At 40.8% G+C, this 23,622-nt stretch overlaps 1 protein-coding gene across 1 annotated transcript; it reads left to right on the top strand.

The window, feature by feature from the left end:
• The first annotated feature begins 936 nt into the window (after positions 1–936).
• On the top strand, positions 937–21,711 carry SLC25A38 (solute carrier family 25 member 38). The gene is made up of 7 exons (XM_052000456.1): positions 937–3,293; positions 7,913–8,034; positions 11,307–11,391; positions 12,404–12,583; positions 13,228–13,396; positions 16,656–16,822; positions 17,427–21,711. Exons 1-7 carry the CDS (start codon positions 3,225–3,227, stop codon positions 17,547–17,549), a joined length of 915 nt encoding a protein of 304 aa, XP_051856416.1. The 5' UTR covers positions 937–3,224; the 3' UTR covers positions 17,550–21,711.
• Positions 21,712–23,622: the final 1,911 nt, after the last annotated feature.

Below are 23,622 nucleotides of genomic sequence, written 5' to 3'. Positions count from 1 at the left end.
GGTTAAATTAAGCTGATCCCCAACAGTGACCTTTCCTGCTTGCCTCAGGGAGTTAACAGTATTTCAAGCTTTCTCTGCCAACCCCACCTAGTGACCTCAGACCTCTTCACCAATCGGCCATACTAGATGCTAGGAATACAAAGAAACACAAAAACACAGTCCCTTCTTTTAATAAGTAAATATAAAGAAGATAGATTCAGAATAGATTCCATTGTGGAATTAGAATTAAAATTAGATTTAGGATTAAAAGATTTGCACCTGTTCTTAATCCATTTCCCTAAAAAAAGTCTTTTTGTCCTCTAAAAGGATATTTCAAAAATTTGGAAACTATTTTTGAGAATAGTATTTCTTAATATAGCTAAGGAAAGCTTTTTAAAAAAAAAGTATTTTTAAAATGGTTTCTGTGAGTCCAAGTGATATGGGATCACATAGGTGATGGGGTTCTAGTGGCTGTCAGAGAGTTGTGGAAATCCCCTTTTGATCAGAGACACAGGTCCTTCGTGAAAGAATTCGTGAGCCTGAAATATTTTAAATGGCAAAACCAGAAGTTTATTATTGGATGAGAAGTCAGCTTTGCTAGGAGACTGACTTCCTCAGTGGCAGAGAAATAACAAAAGATTTTTTTCACTGAGAAAAGAATGTCTTCATAGTGGACAGGGGTCTTGACAGGCAGCTATACCAAGGAACTGAGGCATAGTCCTGCTTTGGACATTCTGCAAAGAAATGAGTGAACAGAAACCTACTTTATGAGCAGATCTTGATGGTAGGGGGAAAAGGGGGGATTGGGGACAGTTTGAGCTGATTATCAGACCAAGATCTTTTTCAAGAATCTGGAATTTCCTGAAGAAATGGCATCCCCCCCAATTAAAAAAAAAAAAGAAAAAGAAAAAGAAAAAGATCAATGGAATGCTTTTGACCAAGATTTCCAATTGAATATAGATGTTTAACTGTCTGGGGAGATATGCTCTCTCTCAGCCTCTATGGAATCTGCGAGGCCAGGAATCAAAGGGAACAGAATTTCAGAGTGTTAATTTTACAGATCAAAAGGGAACACAGTTTCACAACCCCATCAAATATGTACTTGTGGTCGAGTTGGGACCTGAATCCAAATGGGCCAATTTCAATCCAGCCTTCCCATGTTTATATCCAACTAGAAAATCAAATTAATGGGTTTCTTGAATGTAAATGCCGGTATTTGAGCCCTGACTCCTGTTTCCATATCCATCAATCTTAAGAGAGTCCTGTGGAGAACCTAGAATGGGTCTCACCTGGAAAGAGGACATCCTGGAGTCAGAAAAACTTGAACTGAAATCCAATCTCACATGCGAACTAGCTGTGCAAACCTCACCACCTCAGTTTTCTCATCTGTAAAATGGGGATAATCACAATCCTCCTTCCCAGGGTTGTGAGGAAGAAATAATATTTGTCAAATGGTTAGCATAGTGCGGGCACGTAGTAGCCGTTATGTAAATGTTAACTGTTTCATTATTACCCAAAACATTCTTGGTTCTTACATGGGGGAGGGGCGTCCATGAGCTTAGTCTTTTACTATTTTGATAATTGCATATCAATATGACTTCTCCCTTTGCAATGCCATGTAATTTATTTCATGATTCTAAAAGCATTAGTCTGAGAAAGGGTCTGGAGGATTCACGAGACTTCCAGGAAAGTCCCCTGGGGACACAGAAAAGGTTAGGAACGGAGGAGTTAGAAGGAGCATGGTGTAGACTGGGCTGTAATATTCGGGCTGGCTTTCTGGAGGTCCTCGGGATCAGCCCCAGTCCTTGGTCTTAGTGGAGGAGTGATGAAGGCCGGACAGCCACCACTAGCAGGGTCAAAGGTAGAATGTCTCATTTCCAGTCCTTCTTAGCCCTTATGTACCTTAGTACAATTACGTCATTACAGCGCACTGAGCATGTGTGAACTAGAGAACCATTACGTCACGATGCTAAGCGCTAAGTATAGGTGTGATCTAGAGAACCACCATCTCCTCAATTCCACTGAGTGAACACCGCGCTGTAAGTGTCCTTGTTTCACGTTTACTTCTCCAGAGTTCCGGCCCTCTACACTGTGCCTCCTTGCTACCTTAGGCAAATAAGCGCCTAATGTCCTCAGAGCCTCTGTTTCCCCACCAGGAAGATTAAGAGGATTCGCTTAATTGACCGCTAAGGTCTTTTCCAGACCCAGGTATAATTTAGGAAATGAAAGCTAGTCTCGCCCCTCCCCCTGATGGTTAATTACCACCAGTGCAGTTCTAGACATTTCCACCAGGTGTCACCTGCCGCAAGGATCAATTAGCTCCAGCACGAAAGCTAACACCGGAAGCAGTTCCTCATCCACCGAAAAATAAGATGTCGTGGGTCCGATCCGCTGTGGCGTGACCGGTGCCGGGAGAGTAACCTGCCCGGCTCAGGGGGGTCGCAGCTTGGACAGCAGCGTGGCCGCAGCCGGCCCCGGGCCGCAGGCGCCTGCGCGGACTCCGAGCGCCGGCAGAGGAAGCTTGGCGGCGGAGAAGCCCCACGCGCGGATAGGGAGCCGGGACGCTCCGAGAGACCGCAGCGCCCTCCAGCAGCAGCCCCGCGGCAGGCGGGAGAGCCTGGGAGATGGGGAGAGACGAGCCGCCACGTCCGAGGAGCCGGTGAATAGAGCCTGCTCGCGTGCGGAAGGAAGCCTCCCCCTCACCAAGCTAAAGCCCGCTACTCCCGAAGCCTGTGCTCTGTGTCCCCGGCAGCCCCGCACGCCGGCGCTCCTGCCTGCGCGCAGTACCCCCACACCTCGGGGGAGAAGCAGAGCTGGCCCAGGGCCGCCGGGGCAGGACGGCTCTGACGGGGAGCTTCAGGTGTAACCGGTTCGGAAACAGGACGAGAAGAACGCTATTCAGCACTCACATATGAGCGCCCACTATGGGCAGGCGCTGCTCCGTACTCTGCGATCACGGAGACGAGAGTATAAATCGTGCCTTGGAGTGTTTACTTTTCACTAGAGAAAAAGAAGTTACGGAGAGATAAGCCAGAGTCCCCTGGCGAGGGGGAGATAAGCAGCCAACGCGGACTGCTTGGAGCGGCGTGCGCTCAGGAGAAAGGTCATCAGTTACCCGCTTTCCTTCCCTTTGTAGCCCGGGCCACGTCCTGGGCCCCGCGGAGCCGGGAGCGACTTCTCGGGGACCCTGGCGGGCTTGCCCTGGGACGTGCCTCTCCGAGCCGGACCCGAGCACAGCCTCTGCGATGATCCAGAAGTCCAGGGCCCCGCTACTCAAAACTCAGGATGTTGGAGACCGAGTGGAAACCCTTATGGTAATCGGGGAGCGGCCTGGGGAGGGCGTGAGGCAGCGCTTGGCACGGGAGGTTTTTTCTGGCCGTTTGATGCAGCCTCGGGCTGGGTGGGGGAGGGCGGGGCTGGTACCCGGAGCTGCCGGGGTAGATTCAGTGAGCAGAAAATGAATGTTTTTTCCTTCTATTCAACCTAAAGCTTGAAGCCTTGGGATTTGTTTGTTCAGTCCTGGGGAGAGACTCGGGGGTGATTTACAAGTGAGGTTCTTTTGCTGCGATGAATCCCTCCTTTCCCCTTCCCTTAGGTCTCGGGTGCCTAAAATGAAAGACTTTTCTTCTCTCCTTGCGAATGATGGCCTGAGGGCATGGGCTGAGCCCCAGCAGTTGGTGCCCGGGTCTGTGGGGCATGACCAAGTTATCTGGACCTGCTGTCTGACAGAGTTGGGGGGAGGAAGGGAGGAGCAGAGAGCCTGAAACAGGTGGAACTCGATTTAAAATAGAGCTAGTAATTAATATCTATAAAGGAGAAAATAACAAGGAATAAATATTTGTACGGTGCCTACTGTGTATCAGGCACTGTGCTAAGTGTTTTTATTTATTCGTGTTACACACATATGTTATTGGACCCTCATTGTACCCCTCAGGGAGATGGGCGTTTTCATTATTCATATTTAACAGCTGAAGAAACTGAAGCAAACCGAGGTTAAGGGAACTGCCCAGTTTTCAGTGCTGAGGCCTGTTTTGAATTGAGCTCTTCCAGACTACCTATTCCAGCTTTTAATCCATGGCCCCTGTTAAACTATGGTCATCTCAATAAAAGGGTGGTGTAAATAAGGGTGTGTGAGTGTTTAAGCACAGAACTTGGAGTGGAAAAGATTAAAACATAGGGAGGAGTGATTGCCACCTGTGGCAGCATCAAAAGAAACTGAAAGGGGTTTCAGATTCTGGGCAGTCTTTTTACACTGGTGTGAGTGCCCAGTAGGGGACTGAACCCCAGCTTTCATGTCCAGTGACTGAAACTGGCATCCGGGTCAAGTGTTTGCCACCTGGGCTGTCAGCTCGGAGACGTTTTATTGTTGAGTCAGTTTTCTCATCCAGAAAATTAAAAAGGTGTTCCAGATGCCTCCTTCAGATTTGGGGTCCACAACTTGACTTTATTAGTTTTAGAGAGTTGTCTGGAAGGGGATAACTGGAGGGAGGAAAACAGGTCAAGGGATCTGTGATCTGTATTCACACATCTTCAAATTAGAGGATCACAGGCCTTTTTGTTTTTCCATAAAATCTGGAAAGGACTTTAAGAAGTCCAGGCCACCACCTTCCAGCCCCCTTAATTTTACAGATAGGAAAATGAAGTCCAGAGAGATTAAGTGACTTGTCCAGTTTCATAAAAGCAGAAAGTGGCTGAAGAAGGACTTTTGACTTTGGCCAGGGCACCTTCTATTATACCCGGCTGGCTGGGTCTCAATCTAGAAGTGAGAAAGATTCCTGGAAACAGGAAAACCCGAGTTGGAATCTAGCCTCAGAGACTCTCCATCTGTGTGACCCTGGGCAAGTCACTTTACCTCAATTTGCCTGGTTCCTCCTTTGTTAAATAGAAATGGTGATGACATAATAGCAACCAGAGTGTCCTCCTGAGATTGTTGGGGGGGATCAATGAGAGGTTTTTAAAGTGTTCTATAAATGCTAGCTTTTATGGTTACTGGCTCAGTTACCTTGGGCAAGTCATTTAACCACTGTCTGCCTCAATTTCCTTGTCTGTAAAATGGGGCCAATAGCAACTGTGCATGCAGTGTGGTTGTCTGTGAAGCTTTAGCATACAGTAGCTGTCGTGTACACGTTAGCTATTGTGATGGTGTCAGAGGAATGACATGAACCCAGGCCTTGGGCCTTCCTTCAGTGTTCTTTTCATTGGCCATCCTGCCCCCCCACCCTGTGACCCCGGAGGGCTAGAGTCTCCGCTTCTGTTTGCTGCACCCAAACCTCTTCTTCCAGCCCCTCCCACTATCTGGTCACGCCCCTCTCTCCACTCCCTGTCTTCTGATTGGCCGGGTCACCCGCCTCGGGATTGGCTGGGGCGGAGGCGGGGCCTTGGCCTAGGATGGTTATTTCCGAGCTCTTGATTGGGGTGGGTGTGAGGCCCTGGGACTTCCTCCCGGTTTAAGGATGGTTATTTCCGAGCTCTTGATTGGGGTGGGTGTGGGCCCTGGGACCCGAGCCGACGTGGGGAGCGGGGAGGAAAGAACACACCGGCTGGAGGGGGATAGTGAGGCCTTCCGAGACCTGCTGTGTGTCCGGGCGCTCCCTCCGGCCCGGTGGGGGCGGGGCGCTGGGAGGAGAGGCCGGCGAGAAGCCGGTTTTCCCTGCGCGTTGCTGCTGACGCCCCTAGAGGGCGCCGCGGAGCGCGGGGCTGGAACTCCGAAGGACGCCAGGCTGGGTGACCCTGGGCCGGTCACCTCATCCTGTTGGCCTCCATTTGCTCCTCTGTAAGATGAGATGGAGGAGGAAGTGGCCAGCTATCCACTGTCTGTCAAAGAACCCCTATGGGCTTACGGAAAGCCCGCTGTGCTGGGCACCGGGGATCCTGGGAGTGCCGGCCGCGGGGCCCGAGCCCCATCACATTATGAGCTCTGCCGAGCTTTAGAGCTAGGGAGGGGCGAGGCGGTATGGAGGTTGGCCATTTCCTTTCCTGGCTCTTGGAGGCCAACGTGGAGGCTCATGGAGCGGCAGAGGATTTGTCCAGGGTCACACAGCTGGCTTCTGAAGCTGGAATTGAACCAGGGCCGGGTAAAACTCTCACTTTGGAGAAGGAGAAATGTAGCTGCGTTCCTTAGGGGGGAGGCTTATCCAGGGTGCCCCAAAGCCCCCCTCCAGGTCCTCGGGGTTCGCATCCTGCATCCCGACATCTGTCCACAAATTCATCGGTGGGGTGACCTCCTCTTTGGGCGGCTGTCAAATTCGGGCTTTGTTCTTTCGGAATAAGCACGTCCTTAGAAAGCTGAACACCGAGAACCAGAAGAGAATGGGCTTAGCATTGGGAAGGCGCTTCCGAAGTTGCCAGAGCTTCTGACCAGAGGCGTTCTGGCCGCCCGGCACCCGACTGTAAGGGACGGCCTCCCAGGCCATGGTGGAGGAGGCCACATTTGTCGTTTTAGTCTCACCTCAATCAAAAACTTTGTTGTCCTTTGGCCAGGTCTGACTCTTCGTGACCCGTTTGGGTCTTCTTGGACCAATGGAGTGGTTTGCCAGGCTAAGGAACTCCCCGGTCTCCCTGCTCTTCCAGGGATCAGCCGAAGGTGTTGAGAAAAGCACAAAGACCTATTGGAAGGTCGAGGTCATCCCTTTTAAAGTGATTGTTCTCCCAGAATCTTGGGACACCAGCTGCCTCTAATTGTTCTAGTAATTGTGCAAACCTGTGAGCTTCTTGGAAGCTCAAGTTTCTTAATGACAGCTGCCTCCTAGTTGGGAAGCTATATGGAAAGCATTTCACCTATGTTAAAACTAGGCTGTAAATGTTTGCAGGATTTTAAAATAGAAAGGCCTATGTTCCAATCTCTTTGATTATTGTATAATGATGGGCAAGTAATTAATTTCTCCGAACTACAAAATTATATGCAGTTGACAGTGGGATATCTCACAGGTCCTTGACTAATGAAGTTAAACTCATTTACTTAGGAGGAAAACATGACTTTGTCATCTTTTTGAGCTGGGTTCAAGCTAAATTATATGTAATCTGATTTATCCTTCAAGAGGGTTCCTAAGTCAGGGTGTCAGACCTATTAGCTGACAGAAACAGTAAAATATGTCATTTACTGCTCTGTCAAAGAGGATTGACTTTCCTGAGTGGTCACCTCTACCTCTGGTGATATCTGTAGGTGCTGTCACTATTAGAAGTAGTAAACTTATAGAGAGACTTGATCCATAAATTGATCCAGTTTAGTAATTGTGATGGGGGAGGGGGTGAAGAAAGGTATTTATTTAATCAGTAAATTAGGGTCAACTAGATGGTGCAGTAGATAAAGCACCAGCCCTGGAATCCGGAGGATCTGAGTTTAAACATTTAACATTTAATAGCCAGTGTGAAGTGAGGCAACTCAACTTTAACCCAGTTGCCTCCAAAAAAAAAAAATTAATGGAGAAGTAAAGAAGATAGGATGTATTATTTAAACTAAAGTATTACACTGTAGATTTTAAGATTGTGGTTTTAAAAAGTGATGGTGGGGAATAGTTTAAGAATGATATCTTAATTATGGAAATATTTATACATATTTAAGTTATATTGGATTATTTGTTTAGGAGACAGGGTGGAGGGAAAAAAGAAAAAAATTGAAACAAGGTTTTGCAAGGGTGAATGTTGAAAACTATGCATATGTTTTTAAAATAAAAAGCTTTGTAAAAAGAAGAATATTTGGAAGTGGGTCTTGAGGATTTTTTTTTTTTTGGTAATAGAAAATTAACTGGTAATCATGAAACTAGAGTTCTGATTTACTTCTGTTTAAGTTCTTAAAATAATGTTGATAATAATACTTGAAAGGAAGATTCAGTGCTATTAGTTTAAGGATAAAGAAGAAATTGAGTTCCTTTGAATTTATCTGATGATTTTTGAGTCTTGGTGCAGCAATTTATGATATTCAATTGTTTTTCAGTTGCATCCTGCCATAAAGGCCTTTCTCTGTGGTTCCATCAGTGGGACCTGTTCTGCTCTTCTTTTTCAACCTCTGGACCTGCTTAAAACCCGGCTACAGACTCTCCAACCAGCATACCATGGGTAGGTGCCCCTTGCTAATTGCCATCACTGCTAATTATGGACATATTTTTCCTTGAAGTAAATTTATATTACATAAATTTGACTGGGAAGAATGTTGAAAGAAATCTGCATTCTAAAAACCTAGCTTTGTTAATTTGACTCTATTACAGTATTGTGCTGGCTCTCTGCTCCTGCCCTTCATCTCTAACAAAAAACCTAAGAGAAAACCTTCTCCAAATAAAAGGAGAAGGGGCACAGTTTGCATTGCTGCACTGGATTGAGGCTAAGCTTGAGACCAACTGGGCTGAGAGAACCCTGCTAGTGTATCCTCCTTTTCTTTCCATCTGTGGCCCTTGGATAATGTCTGTCCTCTCCCATTTGTGCTTCTGTATTCTATCCTTCAACACTAACTTCCTCTCCCCCCAGCCCACATGTTTTTCCTCCTTATATGATTTCTCTGTTCCTATTCCCAAAATCTCCTTTGACCATGTACCAGTTTCCCTCTCCATGAGGGTAGCTAATCTCTTTCCTGCCTGTCTCCTTCCCTTCTCCATATCCTTGAGTAAACTTAGTTAAAAATTTCTTTTTGTAGAGATCTTCATAATAGTTCACTTATATAAATCAAGATTTGTTTGTACCTCTTACCAATAATACAGAGGTTTCAACCATTTTGTAGAAAGAAGAGTCTTCCAAGTATTAAAAGAGCTCTCTGGGAGGATACCAGTCCTATGTAACTTCCTTCAGCACTTTGTATTTTTTTTTCCATTTTTTTGTAGTAATCATCATTGTGTATAAAATTGTATTTTCTAATTAGCTCCTAGCCTCCCGTTAGTGGGTTGCTTTTTATTAAGATAGCAGGGGTTTAAATACATTGACTTTTCCAAGTATCAAGTATATAGGGTAATTAGTCTCTACGTGCTACTAACTCAGTTTCTTTTTTATCTCATTCTGACTTTGTCAATCAAAAGATATGTTCAGGTACTTCTTCATAAATTACTAAAGCTGATCCAGTATTGTGCATTAAATAAGCATTTAGCTTTAACCTGAATCCCAAGTTTATTAAATATTAACAATAGAAATCTTTCCCATAAACTTTTTCTTACCTGTGTGTGTCAAAATCCATAATCATCTAGCCTTAAATATCATTTATTAACTAAAGAAATATTAACACTTTGATAATAAAACAAAACAATTATTTACAACATATGTGCTCAGGGAAAAAAAAATCGGAACAGAAACGAGTGTCAATATAAAGTAATTATTAAATAAAAAATTTAAAAAAAAAAAAATATGTGCTCAGAACAATAGCATAACCAAAGTCATCTCTTCCCTTCACTGTTTCTACTGACTTCTTAGTTTTGGAGACACAGGTTCTTCACTCATCTGTCTCACAATACCAGTTCTCTTCTTTGTTTTGTTTTTTTGAAAGTTAAGAGTTAATACAGTTTTCTTAGAAAAGAAGTTCTTTCTCTCCCTTTTCTTGGCTTTCTCTCAAGCTGTTAAGAGTTAATAGTCTTTCCAACAAGACAAATTCTCAGTCTCTTTACAAACTTTCTTCAGAGAATGACAGTTAAACTATAACTGTCCATGGTGCCTTTATTTCTTAGAGTTGTTTCTCTATCTATGAGAGACTAGCAAAACTGGTGTCACATTGCTCCCTGATGCAAAATTTCTATTCCTGAAGTTTATTTTGGGGTAACTCAAATCTTTGTTAATATTCAATACATAGCAACATAGGTTGCTTCATGGACAAAATTAGCGATAATAATAGTAGCTGTGCAGTCATTTTTTCAGTCATATCCAGATCTATGACTCTGTTTGAAGTTTTCTTGGCAAAGATTCTGTAGGCTTTGCCATTTCCTTTAATAACTCATTTTACAGAAACTGAGGCAAACAAGCTTAAGTGTCACACAGTGTAAGTGAAGCCAGATTTGAACTCCGGGTAGCTGAGTCTTCCCAACTCCAGGCCTGGTCCTCTATTTACTTTTACACTAGGTGTGTGTGTGTGTGTGTGTGTGTGTGTGTGTGTTTTGAATGGTTCTTATTCTTTTCTGGTCTGTTGGATTTTCTACATCTGAAGCTAAATTGATTGATCAGATAAGCTCATTATCCACATTTCTAAATCTTGTGATTTGTCTCCTTTCCTTCTCTGAGGTTCTAGGCAGGAAAGAGACTGTCTCTGGATTCCGTTCTCCTTCTCTTTTTAACTGGGGTATTTCTTCATTTTAGGCCTGATTTTACTGAAAGCAATACTTTTTCAGGGGCTATCTTTGCTAACCAGGAAGTAAGCTGGGTTTTGATACCTTTGAATTACTAATTTAATGTAACTATTTCTTTTAGAATTTCTGTTTTGAGTTATATCAAAGTGAATTTTTTTCTCATTCTCTAGCTTTCTCTTTATATCTACAATAGGAACAATTTAATTTCTTTGAAACTTGGTGCTTTGCTTTCTTTATTTCCTAATGTCTTTTTTAACTGAGATTTTACCTTCGAGTTTTTTTTTTTTTTTTAATCTGACACACAATAATCAGTTAATAAATATTTCTGGATTGGTTGAACACTAAAGCTTTTCAGCTTTACCTTGCTTCATTTCTTGAGAATGCATTTATGCCTTCTACCACCGTGATAATGATTCTTTGGCTATTGACTTCCTTCATCCTAACTATAAATTGATTCAATCTCCATTTATAACAGAAAATAATTTCATCTCTCTCATTCTTTCTCAGTTCTGGTATTCTGGTTTCACACTGTCAGTATCTACTATTTCAGAGTTCAGGGGTGCCTTGCCCCATCTTCTTTTCCTCTATGCTAATTCCTTGGAGTTCAGCCTCTCACACTAGCCAGTTTATCTGGAACATTCATTGACTTAGCTTGCTATACCCTTGGATGATATTTTACATTTTACCAAAGAATTCATTGACAATGGACTTTTACATAATTAGTGACATTAATTAACACTGATGGGAAGTGATCATCAGTGAAGTAAGTCCTTAAGGAATACCTAATGCTGGTTCCAAGTGTTTGCTGTATAGTTAAGTAGACAAAATATCTGTGACAGAGAGTAGCACAAGACAGTGTGCTCCATAAATGCATGTTTCTATAGAGTTTTGTAAATATGCATACTAAGGATCAAATTATATGAAACTACAAATAGCGTGGATTATATTAATATAATTGTTTATGCCACAATGTCTCTGAAGTACATAAGGAAACCTTATAAAGTGCTATATGAAAAGTGACTCTTATTTTCTAGGGCTTTTTATTTTATTTTATTTTATTTTGGTCTCTTTCAGGTCAAAACGCATTGGAATGGTATCTTTGTTATACAAGGTTGTTCGAACAGAGAGTCTGCTTGGACTTTGGAAAGGAATATCTCCAGTAAGCATCCTGTTGGCTTGGATCTTAAGAGCTATTTTTTCATGATTAGACATTTCTATTGAACTATTTGAATATTATATGTGAACTAGAGATGAGGGTGGGTCTAGAGCCCTGTGTTCTTCTTGGGCTTTTTATCACTTTATCACTAACTTTTCTCTGCTGAAAAAATAACAGAAAAATTGATTCTTTACTTAGTTAATAAATGTTTGTGCTGTAAGATTGAAGCAGGACCAGGGCCTATGATATCCTGGGTATTGGAAGCTGCCTGAGGAGAGACTTCCTCTGCTAATTCACATGGGCACTATTCTGGAACTTTGCAGCACCTGGGGGTCAAATGACCTGTCAAGAGGTCCCCTAATTGTCCTGCCTTCAAAGCCTGTTCTCTCTGCTCTATTCTAGCTCCCATTTATTAACTAAAGAAATAACAGCTTAATGTTAAAACAAAACAGTTATTTATATCATATGTGCTCTGAGCACAACCAAAGTCATGTCTTCCCATCTCTCTTCCTGCTGACTTTTCAATTTGGTTTGTCCTTTCATTCTCAAAGGAGGACCATGACTTCAGGGAGGTAATGCCTTGACATGCAAGTGAATTGGATTTCAGTGATTTCATTCAAATGTGCAAGGTCAACCTGCCTCACTTTCCCTTCCAGAGCCATCTGGGTCCAATGGTCAAACATAGACCAGGACGAGGAGATGGCCCTAGATGCTGGGGGAGACCTTGGCCTTTTTAAGCTAAAGGCTTTCACCGGTCTCATAAAACATATAAATGGGTCAGTTAGATGGCTGAGTACATAGAATACCAACTCTGGAGTCAGGAGAACCTGCGTTCAAATTTGGCCTCAGACACTTTACACTTGCTAGCTGTATGACCCTGGGCAAGTCACTTAACCCAAACTAAACAAAAACAAGAACATGGTACATATAAATGTCCATAAGATCTGTCAGTGCTATAGACCATGCCTGAAACAAGGTCCAGCTAGCTCTTGTGTTTGCTCTCCTTTCTTTATAGTCCATTGCAAGATGTGTCCCTGGAGTTGGGATCTACTTTGGAACTCTCTATTATATGAAGCAATATTTTCTCCTGGAGCAGTCCCCCACAGCCCTTCAGTCTGTCCTGCTGGGCATTGGTTCCCGGGCTGTGGCAGGGGTCTGCATGTTACCCATCACTGTGGTCAAGGCGAGGTATGAGGTGAGTCTTGGGTTTTTGTGTTAAACATTGCATGTGGTTGTCCCTATGGTGTTGTTAGGATTATTGAGGAGAGGCCCTGGGAACATGTGAAAGGCCAGGGAGGCCCTCTCCGAACCTCAGGTGGGCTTATTATCTTACACAGGATGATGTTATTGGGATGCAATGAAAAGAGGGCTGAATTTGGAATTCAAGGACCTGTGTTAGAATCCAGACTCTACCACTTATGGCCTGGGTGACTTTGGGCATCGCTGTGCCTTAGTGGGCCTTCATTTCCTTATCTGTAAAATGAGGAGGTTGGACTAGGTGTCCTTAAAGTCTTTTCCAGCTCAAACTGTAATCTGCCTATCAGGCGTTTATTAGTAAGTGTCTACTGTGTGCTAGGTATTGTGGACACAGACAAAAATGAAATTGTCCCTGCCCTCTTGGACCTTTTGGGGGAGATGACAGGTAGGTCTATGAAATATATGGGGTTTTTGATGGAGAAAAGGGCTTGGGGCTCAATCTTTGATTATCAAACTTAATTCAAAATGCAAAGTGGGCCATGTGTGACTTCAAAGCCTGTGGTGTATGTCACCCAAAGTCCTTTCATTTGTTCTAAGTGCAGGATTTCCTGTGCAAGTCATTGGTCTTCATGTACTTTGTAGAGTGGGAAGTATGGCTATGAGAGCGTCCATGGCGCCCTGAAGAACATCTATCGCACTGAAGGACACAGGGGCTTGTTCAGTGGATTGACAGCCACACTCCTCCGAGATGCACCTTTTTCTGGGATCTACCTGATGTTTTACAACCAGACCAAAAAGGTTGTGATGAAAGGTAAAGTTACAGACTTGGGTCTTTGGAATTGGAGAGAAGACACAGTCAGGGCTTCACTGCCTAAGGAATTTGTGATATTCACTAATGCCTCCCAGAGATATTCCACATGAAGCTCCACTTTAAACTGTCCTGAAAGTCTTAGCAAAGTTTAAGCAGCAGGGATTCCAATAGTGCAACATCTCCTGTTGCCCCTTCTGCCACTTCCTTTTACAAGATGAGTAAACTGAGGCTTGGGGGACTTTACTCACTATTCCTCTGTTTCAGAGTGAAACCTAAAATCTTGAGGCTGGTGTTTTTTTTTTTTTTTTTCTTTTTAGAGCCTTTTAATAATTTAATTTTGAAGCTGGGGTTAGCAGTGTCTGTAAAAAAAAATTACATATATGTTTTTATCATCTCTACTGAGTTCCCTCCTAGTAACATTTTTTGGTCAAATTGACGGAAGTTGAAGTTTGTCTGTCATTCTTTTGTTTAAAAATTCTTCATTTGGGGCTCTAAGACAAAAGGGCACATTTTTCATTTTAGCAAACGTGATTTAGAATTTCTCTTCTTGAAGCTTTCTGTAGCCTCTCCATCTTTGCCCATCATCCCATCTTTGCCCATCGGGCCATTGCCAGGCATTGGTGTTCTCTCCTTTCGTGTGCACCTCTATGTTAAATGTATTTGTGGAGATGATCCATCCTTCCAGTAGAATGAGTTCCTTGAGGCAAAGGCCTTTTCATATTTTTGCCTTTGTACTCTCAGTGCACGACACAGAAGAGGCACTGAGGAATTGTTCTCCGAATTAAATTTTCTGTATTGTTCCTCTAGAACTTTCAAAAATAAACAGAAATGCCTCACTTTTGGCAACTTTATAAAAGGCAGGAAGTAGGGAGATTTGGCATTGATGGTTTAATGCATTCCAGGGGAACCATATGAGTATTTAATTTACTTTGAAGTATTGACTGAGAAATTTGCTGGGATGTTAATCTCAGAGAATACATCTCTATTCTCCATCTTCATTTCCTATAACATTAAAGGCTTTTGAGAGCTTGTAGTCAAATACTCATTCTACAAATGAACAATCTGAGATTTTGGGACTTGCCAAAGGCCCCCATTCTATGTCAGAAGTATAATTTGAATCTAGATTCTATTATTTCAGAGTTACTACAGCTACTTTACCACAAATATTTAAAGACTGACTGGCCCTTAAAAATAGCTAGTTTTAAAATAGGGATGTGAGTGAAAGTCAAGAGAAAAAAGAAGCAACTTTTTGGGGAGATCTTCTTCCAAAGTTCTTGAATATTTTTTTGTTTAAAGGAAGGAAATTAACATGAACATTCAGACACAGTGTATACTGAACTACTTTTATTTTTTTAATTTTGTTATTTTTTTGTTACAGCTTTTTTTGTTTCAAAATATATGCATGGATAATTTTTCAACATTGATCCTTGCAAAACCTTGTGTTCCAAATTTTTCCTTTCCTTTTCTAGATGACATATTATCCAATATGTGTTATATGTGTTAAAATATATGTTAAATACAACATATGTATACACATTAATACAATTATCATGCTGCACAAGAAAAATCAGATCAAAAAGGAAAAGAAAATTAGAAAAAAAACAAAATCGAAGTAAATGACAAAAAGAATGAAAATGCTATTTTGTGATCCACACTCAGTTCCCATAGTCCTCTCTCTGGATGTAGATTATACTGGACTTTTTAAAATGCAGTTTAACTCTACTGGACTTTCAAGTTCTCTCACTGGCATAAAGAGATGCACATTTGGCAGATTGCTTTAGAAACAAACATTGGCTTGATCTTCAAAGAAAAGGCAAGTTTTGTGTGATCAGAAAATCTGTCCCCTTAGAAACTGAATATCTAGTTGAATCTCCAATTTAAAAAAAATTATTCTTTGGCCAATAATGTGGAACAAGTTATAGTTTTGGATAAGCTAATTAGGCAGGAAATTGTGAACATGCTATTGTTGGGAGATCTTAAGCAGGAAGACTGGATTCTATATTAGGACTCTTCAGAATATATTTCCTTTCCCTGTGATGGGAGATTAAAGTAAAAAACAAACAAACCTCTAGGTGCCATTGACCATAGTTCATATCAATTAGTGACAAAGGGAATGCATGGGCTGCAAACTTTTTATTTATTTTTAATATTTATTTTTAATAAATTTAATAATTAACAATAAAATGATTTAATAAACAGAATATTTAATAATAACTAATAATTAAAATAAATAATTTTAATGTTAATTTAATAATAATAACAAATAATTTAATAAAAATTTAATAATTTTAAATGATTTTAAATAATAAAACCACAATAATTTAGCAATAATAATTTAATATCGATAGATTTTAATAATTAATAAATAATAATTTAATAATAATGTTTTTATTGGCAGAACCCATGCCTGGGTAATTTTTTACAACATTATCCCTTGCACTCACTTCTGTTCTGACTTGTTCCCTCCCTTTCTCCACCCCCTCTCCCAGATGGCAAGCAGTCCTATACATGTTAAATATGTCACAGTATATCCTAGATACGATATATGTGTGCAGAACCGAATAGTTCTCTTGTTGCACAGGAAGAATTGGATTCTGAAGGTAAAAATAACCTGGGAAGAAAAACAAAAATGCAAAGAGTTTACATTCATTTCCCAGTGTTCTTTCTTTGGGTGTAGCTGCTTTTGTCAATTATTGATCAATTGGAACTGAATTAAATCTTCTCTGTTGAAGAAATCCACTTTCATCAGAATACATTTTCATACAGTGTTGTTAACATGTATAATGATCTCCTGGTTCTGCTCATTTCACTTAGCATCAGTTCATGTAAGTGTCTTCAGGCCTCTCTGTATTCATCCTGCTGGTCATTTCTTACAGAACAATAATATTCCATAACATTCATATACCACAATTTACCCAGCCATTCTCCAATTGATGGGCATCCATTCATTTTCCAGCTTCCAGCCACTACAAACAGGGCTGCCACAAACATTTTGGCACATACAGGTCCCTTTCCCTTTTTAAAATCTCTTTGGGATATAAGCCCAGTAGTAGTGCTGCTGGATCAAAGGGTATACACGGTTGCAAACTGTTTTTATGAGAACAGTTTGTGTTTCTTTATTGTATAATCACATGGACTTTGGTTAATTTTGAATCTATAGTTTGGTAGTTCATGTAAAGAAGTGATAGGAAGAGGAAGGGTAGTATTGCCCTTGTTGGTGGGATTTTTTTCAGTGAATTTTGCTTTTGTCCTATTCCAGATGAATTGGACACAGCCCTCGTCCCCTTTGTGAACTTCAGTTGTGGGGCCTTTGCTGGCATTCTGGCATCACTGGTAACTCAACCTGCAGATGTTGTCAAAACACACATGCAGCTGTCTCCAGAGAAATTTCGGAGAATTGACCAAACTGTGACAATCATCTTCAAAGTAAGGCTGAGCACGTTCATCACTGATCTTTGCTCTGACTCTGGCTCTAACCTGGGATACGGGGTATACTCGGCTTGCTCATATCAGAATGAGAACAGAACTCCCTATCCTACAGTGGTCAGGGAAAAGTGCTTCTCAGAGCTCTCCAAACGGGGGGGATAGGGGAGGGAGCAAAGAGCTATTGCTTTAGAGCTAGGAATGTGTCCTGATGAAGAGAACTGGCTAAGACATTGCACCAGTCTAATTTATACTTAATATCCATGGGGTTCCAATGTCAAGGGAAGGCTGGATGATCCATGAATATAGGGGGTCCCAAAGGTCTTCTCATTGGGACGTTTGGGTCATCCTGTTTCTAGGCACCCACATTGTCCTATGAAAGGATCATAGACCTTGTGATTAGACTTTAGATTAGACCTGTCTATTCCAGCCCCTTGTTTCATAGATGAGGAAAGAATTTCACTTAAATGACTTGCCCAGCATCACATAGCTTAAAAGTATTTGAAAATCCACCATCCAGGCTCCTGGCCACTATTGTCTCCACTGTTGCATGCCCCAATATTGTTTGTAGAATTTTGCTCTTAGCAAGAATTCTTTCTCTTTGCAGGATTATGGGCTAGTGGGCTTCTTCCATGGCGGTGTTCCCCGTGCCCTTAGGCGAACTCTTATGGCAGCCATGGCATGGACGGTCTATGAAGAGATGATGGCTAAGATGGGTTTGAAGTCTTGAAAGAATGGAGGGAGAAATGGTGGGACCAGCCTGTTTCACTGCTACCATCTGCTCCTTTGGGGCAAAACTGAGGTTGCTAAGCCAGAGCTCCAGGCAGAACTGATTCACCTTCTGCAGTCAATTTATAAAGGACATGGAAGTATTTGACCGTTTGAAGCATTCCAAGGGGCTCAACTTGCCATAAACTGACTTTGGGTTGGGAATGGGCTAAAGATTTTTTGTATACCAAGCAAATCTACCTGTTCAAGGCACGTGGTACCCAGAAAAAAAGTTCTCTGTAGAATCCTTTTCCTGGAGCCACCTACATGTTTAGGATGGGCTTTTGCCTAGTTGGAGGTATACTTGTGACAAGACAATTAGAGCCCATTTATTGGGCTGAGGGGAATCTCTGTGAATTGCAATGTTAAATTATTGAGGAGCTGATGAGTGGACACAAGACTTTCTCTATTAGCAACTTTTGGTTTATAACTATAAGGGAGAAAAGAAACTCTTGTTTCAATTGAGTTCTTAATTGTTCTGAAGAATAGATAAATTTGGATTCCTCCTTGTTCCCCATCAAGATAATTAACTTGTGTTTTGGCTTAGAATGTTACTTTTGCCTAGACCCTAAGCTAGTTAAACAAGCTGCTTTGACATTTTCAGCAGCCAAGGTTGGGATTTGTGAAATTAAGCACTTTAGCATTCACATTATTGAAAGCTGCTTAGACTACTTAGCTAGTGTTTTTCACTTGTCTTAGAATGATACAATCTTTCAGGAAGGAGGCCTTCTTTCTAATCTAATACTTGTAATGAACACTGGTTTTTGACTCCATTTCAAATTAGGAAAACTTTTTGTGTTCTATGTTGTGTATAGCCAAAGCAATAGATCCAAAGACCCTTTTCAAGGGGAAAGAATGAAGATTCAGTATTGCTAGTTTAGAAGCATTTTAGGAATTCTCACTGAATTCCTGCCTCTCCACACCCATGGAAAGCTCAGCGCTGCTTTCCCAGGTTTCACAAAAGCTCAACTCGGGTATCTCCTGTACTTGGGCTATTAAACGGGACAGAGACAACTAAGTTTACATATTTAAATTCAGAAATTATTTAACTCTTAGAATTTTCATTGTGTTTCATATTAAAATACCTTTCCCTTGACAGAAAATAAGTATTTTGGGAGGCAACGGGGAGGTGAGAGGTAGAGAGAAATGTCTTTTTCTACCTGAGGACACCAATGTGTGGTTTTGCCGAATTCCCTAATTTGACATAAGCCGTTACAACCCTATTCCTTTTTGTGCCATATGATTGGGAGAATAGGAATAGACTAGGCTTTTGAGGAATCTGAAAGGCAAGGCAAATTTTGGTTTTGGTTTTGGTTTTTAAATAATAAGCAATTTGCCCTTATGATGGAACTTTTTATTTGTCCAATAATTGGGGTGAAGTCAGATTAAAGTGGTAAGGGATAGGACGTACCATGCTTCTAATTTTGGCACATGTGATGAGCTCTTTGGGTCATTAAGTGGTTATGGAGTTATTTATTGCACTTTTCCCCAGGCCTATGTTAAGGTAGTTACTTAATGGGTCTCCCTCTTGACAAAGGAATGCTACAATTTGCTTTGAAGAAAGTTTGACCTTGCTGATTGTGGTGAAGTTCTTCAATGCTTATATTTGGTATTTTTACTCCCTAAGAAGGAAAGAAAGCTGTATTGGGGATTTCATTTGTATTTTTCCAATGTGTGTGATTTCAAAACTGGTAAAAATGTAGTGGACTAACAGTCTTAACACCTTATGTTGCGTGTGTTTCTGGCATTACATCAAAATAAAACCTAATGAAAATGAGGTAAATAGAAAATTCTAAGGGTTTATATAGGTGGGAAAGTTAGCACTAAACATGTGGCTAAGTCTCTATTATTCTGTTTCACCTCATCCACAAAACCTCAAAAAGAGGAAATAAAGCTCATGTTGAGTGACCAATTGCCTGATTAATAAAATCAAAGTTTTATGATTGGAGGGGATTTATCTCTTCTTTCACTAGATTCAGCAAGAACAGGAAGATTTAGCAATAGTTTTTTTTTAAGATAAACATCCAATTTTGAGAGTCTTAACAGTTTAAGGAAGAAAAAGAAGAAATCAATTTTTAAACAAAAAATTTTTCCTGTCTTTAGATGATACTGTAAAGAAAAATAACTAGGATTCAGTATTTTAGGAACTTAGAAACCTTAGAAAGGTGATGGGTATGTGTGCCTTTCCCAAAGTTTTATCTTATTTTAGAAATTATTGACTTCAATCAGAGTCTTTAGAGGAATTACCAATGAGATAGTTACTACTGCCATCAGAATTCTAAAAGATGATTTCCTTCTGCTATTTTTGCCCTAAAATTCTGAGAGAGGAAATTTTTTTTTTTTCTCTCAGAACTTTAACCTGCTGATATTATTAGCAAAAACATTTGATAAAATTGCAAGTGACTATAAGAGATATTGATTTAGGTGGGTGAGCTCTAGGCTTCATGCCAAACTAAGCATGTCTTGTATAGTTGGATTACTTTGGGATATGGGAAGGAATTACAGGAAAGATAGGAAAGCTAACAGTCCCTAGTGATGGTAATTAGGGCTTGCCTCTTGTCCTGGTAGGCCTTGGGCTGACCTTGTCTTTTGGGTGCATGCCTTGGAAGACACCCAAAGTTCTGACCATTGGAGATCATCTCGACAAGACATAGCAGAAGAAGTCAGCCTCATTGGGAGATCTTCCAGCTCTGGGTATACCCAACTTCTTTTTTGAATTCACTGAAATGGAAATATTTGTTCTTAATACATCTATCTCCTTAGTGATTAGAGATGTGTATAAATTACTATGTGGTCAGATTTTTGAAGCTATGTTTTTTTTCTCTGATATCCTTCTGGCTAATCTCAACATAGATGGGAAGTAGGTGTCTGGTACATGGAATGGTCCAACATTTTACAAATCCTTTGTATTTACTTCCTAGTGTTCATAAGGGTCCAGCATCAACCCATGATCAACTCAAGCCTCTGAATACTTAGCAGAAGAACTTAATAGTTTTGTTTTAGATCTTGAAGGTAGCTCATGTTATTTAGGAATCAATTAGTTGTTTTCTTTTTTTTGAGTGGAAAAAAAAAAAGATTTGAAAAGTGCCGTGCTGATAGTTCCACAACCTTTCCAGAAAGGTTCCAAAAACCTAAATTTCAACTAAGGCATCAATTGACGGGGACTGGGAAATCCAAGGAGGTCGCTGAAGACTTACAGTGTATGGTATGAGACATTTTATGTTATCACTATAATATGAGAACATAAGCCGGGAGAATGAAGTACACATCTGATTTTTTTGTGTAAAATTGCCTTGAATATTGTAGGCACCATAATGAGATTGGTAAATACTTTTTGGCAGTCTCCAAGTTGGACAGCCCAACAGAATAGCATCATCTTTTGTTAGAATAGAAACATCTTGTCCATTATCATCAGTTTTAATGCTATACTAGTATTATGTTCACTGAAAGAAAGGTGTTTCAACTTCCATAGAATTTGTAGAGTTAGTAACTAACCTGATTTAGGATGCTTCTGAATTTCACACCAGTACTTCACTACAGAATTTCTCAGAGAATTCAGTAGCTTTTGTTCCATACTCTTCTTGTTTTTGTATTTTGCTGTCATCCATGACAAACCTCAGGATTCAAAAGTTCAGATTTTAACAAGTAAATAGAATTTGTTCATTGAAAGAAAGTGCTTTTTGGGGCCTACTTGATTTTGAAGGTAATAATTAGCTGAATGCTTGAAAAAGGAAGTTAAAATTAAGATTAATTTTTATTTTAATTTTTCATAGACAATATGTAATTTATGTATTCAAAATTATGTATGAATGCCTAATAATAAAATGCTGGTATTACAGTTAGGACCAGAGATTATCTAACATGTTGAGGTTGCTTATGTACTGAGTATGTGCATATGAGTGTGTGTGTTTGAGAAGATTTCAGAAATGAAAATTAGTGAACCAGATGCTCTATTTTTGTTTAGAAATAAAAGTTTGTGGACTGTTAGGGAAAACAAATAAGAAAAAATGATTACATTAGAAATGGTTGCTTTCAAAATAGAAAACCTAATTTGAAGTTAAATTTAAAATTTACTTTAGTTCTTGATATCTTTCTCATTTTGAATAAATATGTTTTATTGGCAATTTTTTTTTGGTTTTCCATTATGTGTTTTGCAAATCTTTCAAGAGGAGAAACCTCTCTCTTGCCTACTACAATAGATTCCAATTCTTTCTAAGGCTTCATATAGGCAGATGTGTATGAGTAAATACGAGTAAAGTTCCAATTGCTCTGAACAAGTAGCTGGATGGTTGGTATTCTTTATAATTATAATTACACAGGTCTTTTAATGTCTACATATACACTCAGATAGGAAAATGCTTGCAGATTGTTTCTGCCATTGATTCTCTTCCCTGTCCCATATACCTTACAACTTCAGTAACATCTTTTTCCTACTTAGAGACTTCAGGATGCTTGCATAGGCTGCCCTTATTATCTGGGCTCTAGTCCTCTTTATCCCAGAAAATTCACATCTGGAAACACCCTAAGTTTCAAGGAGTTCATAATTACAACTTTGTCCTTACATTGGGCTATACAACTTAACCAATCACTTGGAACCAGCCTCTAAACTGGATGGCTGGAGCAAAGCAGAACAGGCTAGAGACAAGACAGAAATCCAACAGAAGTTTAATTTCAAAGTGAGAGAAACAGCTTTCAAACTAGAGAGCAGATTAGACACCTGTGCTACATGTCTCTTCTCCCTTTCCCCCCAGTGGAGGAGGAAGGGTGGAATTGCATTAATATGGCTGAGCTCTGAATTATTTATTTGCAGCTAGGTAAAGCATCAAACCATGTAGTGTAGCAAAAAGGCAACAGCAAGACAAGGTTTTCTGGGCTTTTTCATCCTGTTTGTGCTTGCCCTAGCTCAGGGACCATCTTTAGAAGGTGAGTGCAAAGGACTGAGTGTTAGGTCAAACTCAGGAGACAGCTTGCTTGCTGGGTTTTAGCTCTGAAAAACAGGGCATGTCCTCCTAATACTATCTTGACACTTTGGCGCTCATCTTTCTTCTATCCATAGAATTTGGAGCCCTAATGGGATGGCAGTGCCCAGATGAGGTACTATTCAGAGGTCTAATTACCAATTTGAACTTGGTATTATGCAAAGAGGGTTTTGCATCTGGTTTTTTAAACATCTGGTTTTGCCCTCCCAAATGCCCTAAGAGAGAGGGAGCCTATTTGTAACAATAGGGAAGAGCAGTGGATATGCAGTCAGGTGATGTGCTGTTTATGGGACCATAGAACGAGTGTTGGAAGGCATGAGGTCAGCTCTTTTTACAAATAGGGAAACAGACAAAACTCGTTCAAATAACTTTGCCCAAAGTCTTGAAGATAGCATGACATGGGTGTGATTTAAATCCAGGTCCTCTGAGTGCAGAGTTTATGGTATTTCCAAGGTGCTCTATTGCCTCTCTCAAGAAGGTCACAAAAAACTGAATTAAGCTTCCCAATAAAAGCATCAAGATTGGAGTGAGGAAAGTGTTCTGCAATATTTCAAATCTATAATTCCCTCATATGTTATACAAAGCTTCTTAAAATCTGTATCACAATCTCTATGAGGTTGCATAACTAATATGGGGGAGTCCTGAAAAATTTCACAAAAGCAAAAATTTTCTGAACTCCATGACCAAAAATTAATTCAAAAGCAAAAGCATAATGAATCCTAGGTGTTTTTTAAGCATCCCTTGCCTATGTTATATCCACACAGCTTTCCTACAGCCTTGGTTCTGAACACACAACAATGCACACTTGGCACTGTGCGCGCCAGAAACAGCTCAGCTCAGATTCGAGATGGGGTTGCTTACAAATGAGTAAAAAGGTAGTCATGAGTGGAAAAAAGTATAAGAAACCCTGCTTCATAACTCCTGTCACAGGAGCCTCTCCAAACTTAAGCTTGTCCTCATCAACCCATCTAACCCGACCATCTCCCAGTCCACACTCAGGCCCTTTCTGAGTAGGCAGAACCCACGTGGAGACTTCAGGTAAAGGTGGAAGCAGGA

This window comes from Antechinus flavipes, chromosome 5 (genome assembly GCF_016432865.1).
Source record: "Antechinus flavipes isolate AdamAnt ecotype Samford, QLD, Australia chromosome 5, AdamAnt_v2, whole genome shotgun sequence".
Taxonomy (NCBI): domain Eukaryota; kingdom Metazoa; phylum Chordata; class Mammalia; order Dasyuromorphia; family Dasyuridae; genus Antechinus; species Antechinus flavipes.
The sequence above is the reverse complement of the archived record's forward strand: the minus strand, read 5'-3'. Positions and strand labels throughout refer to the sequence as shown.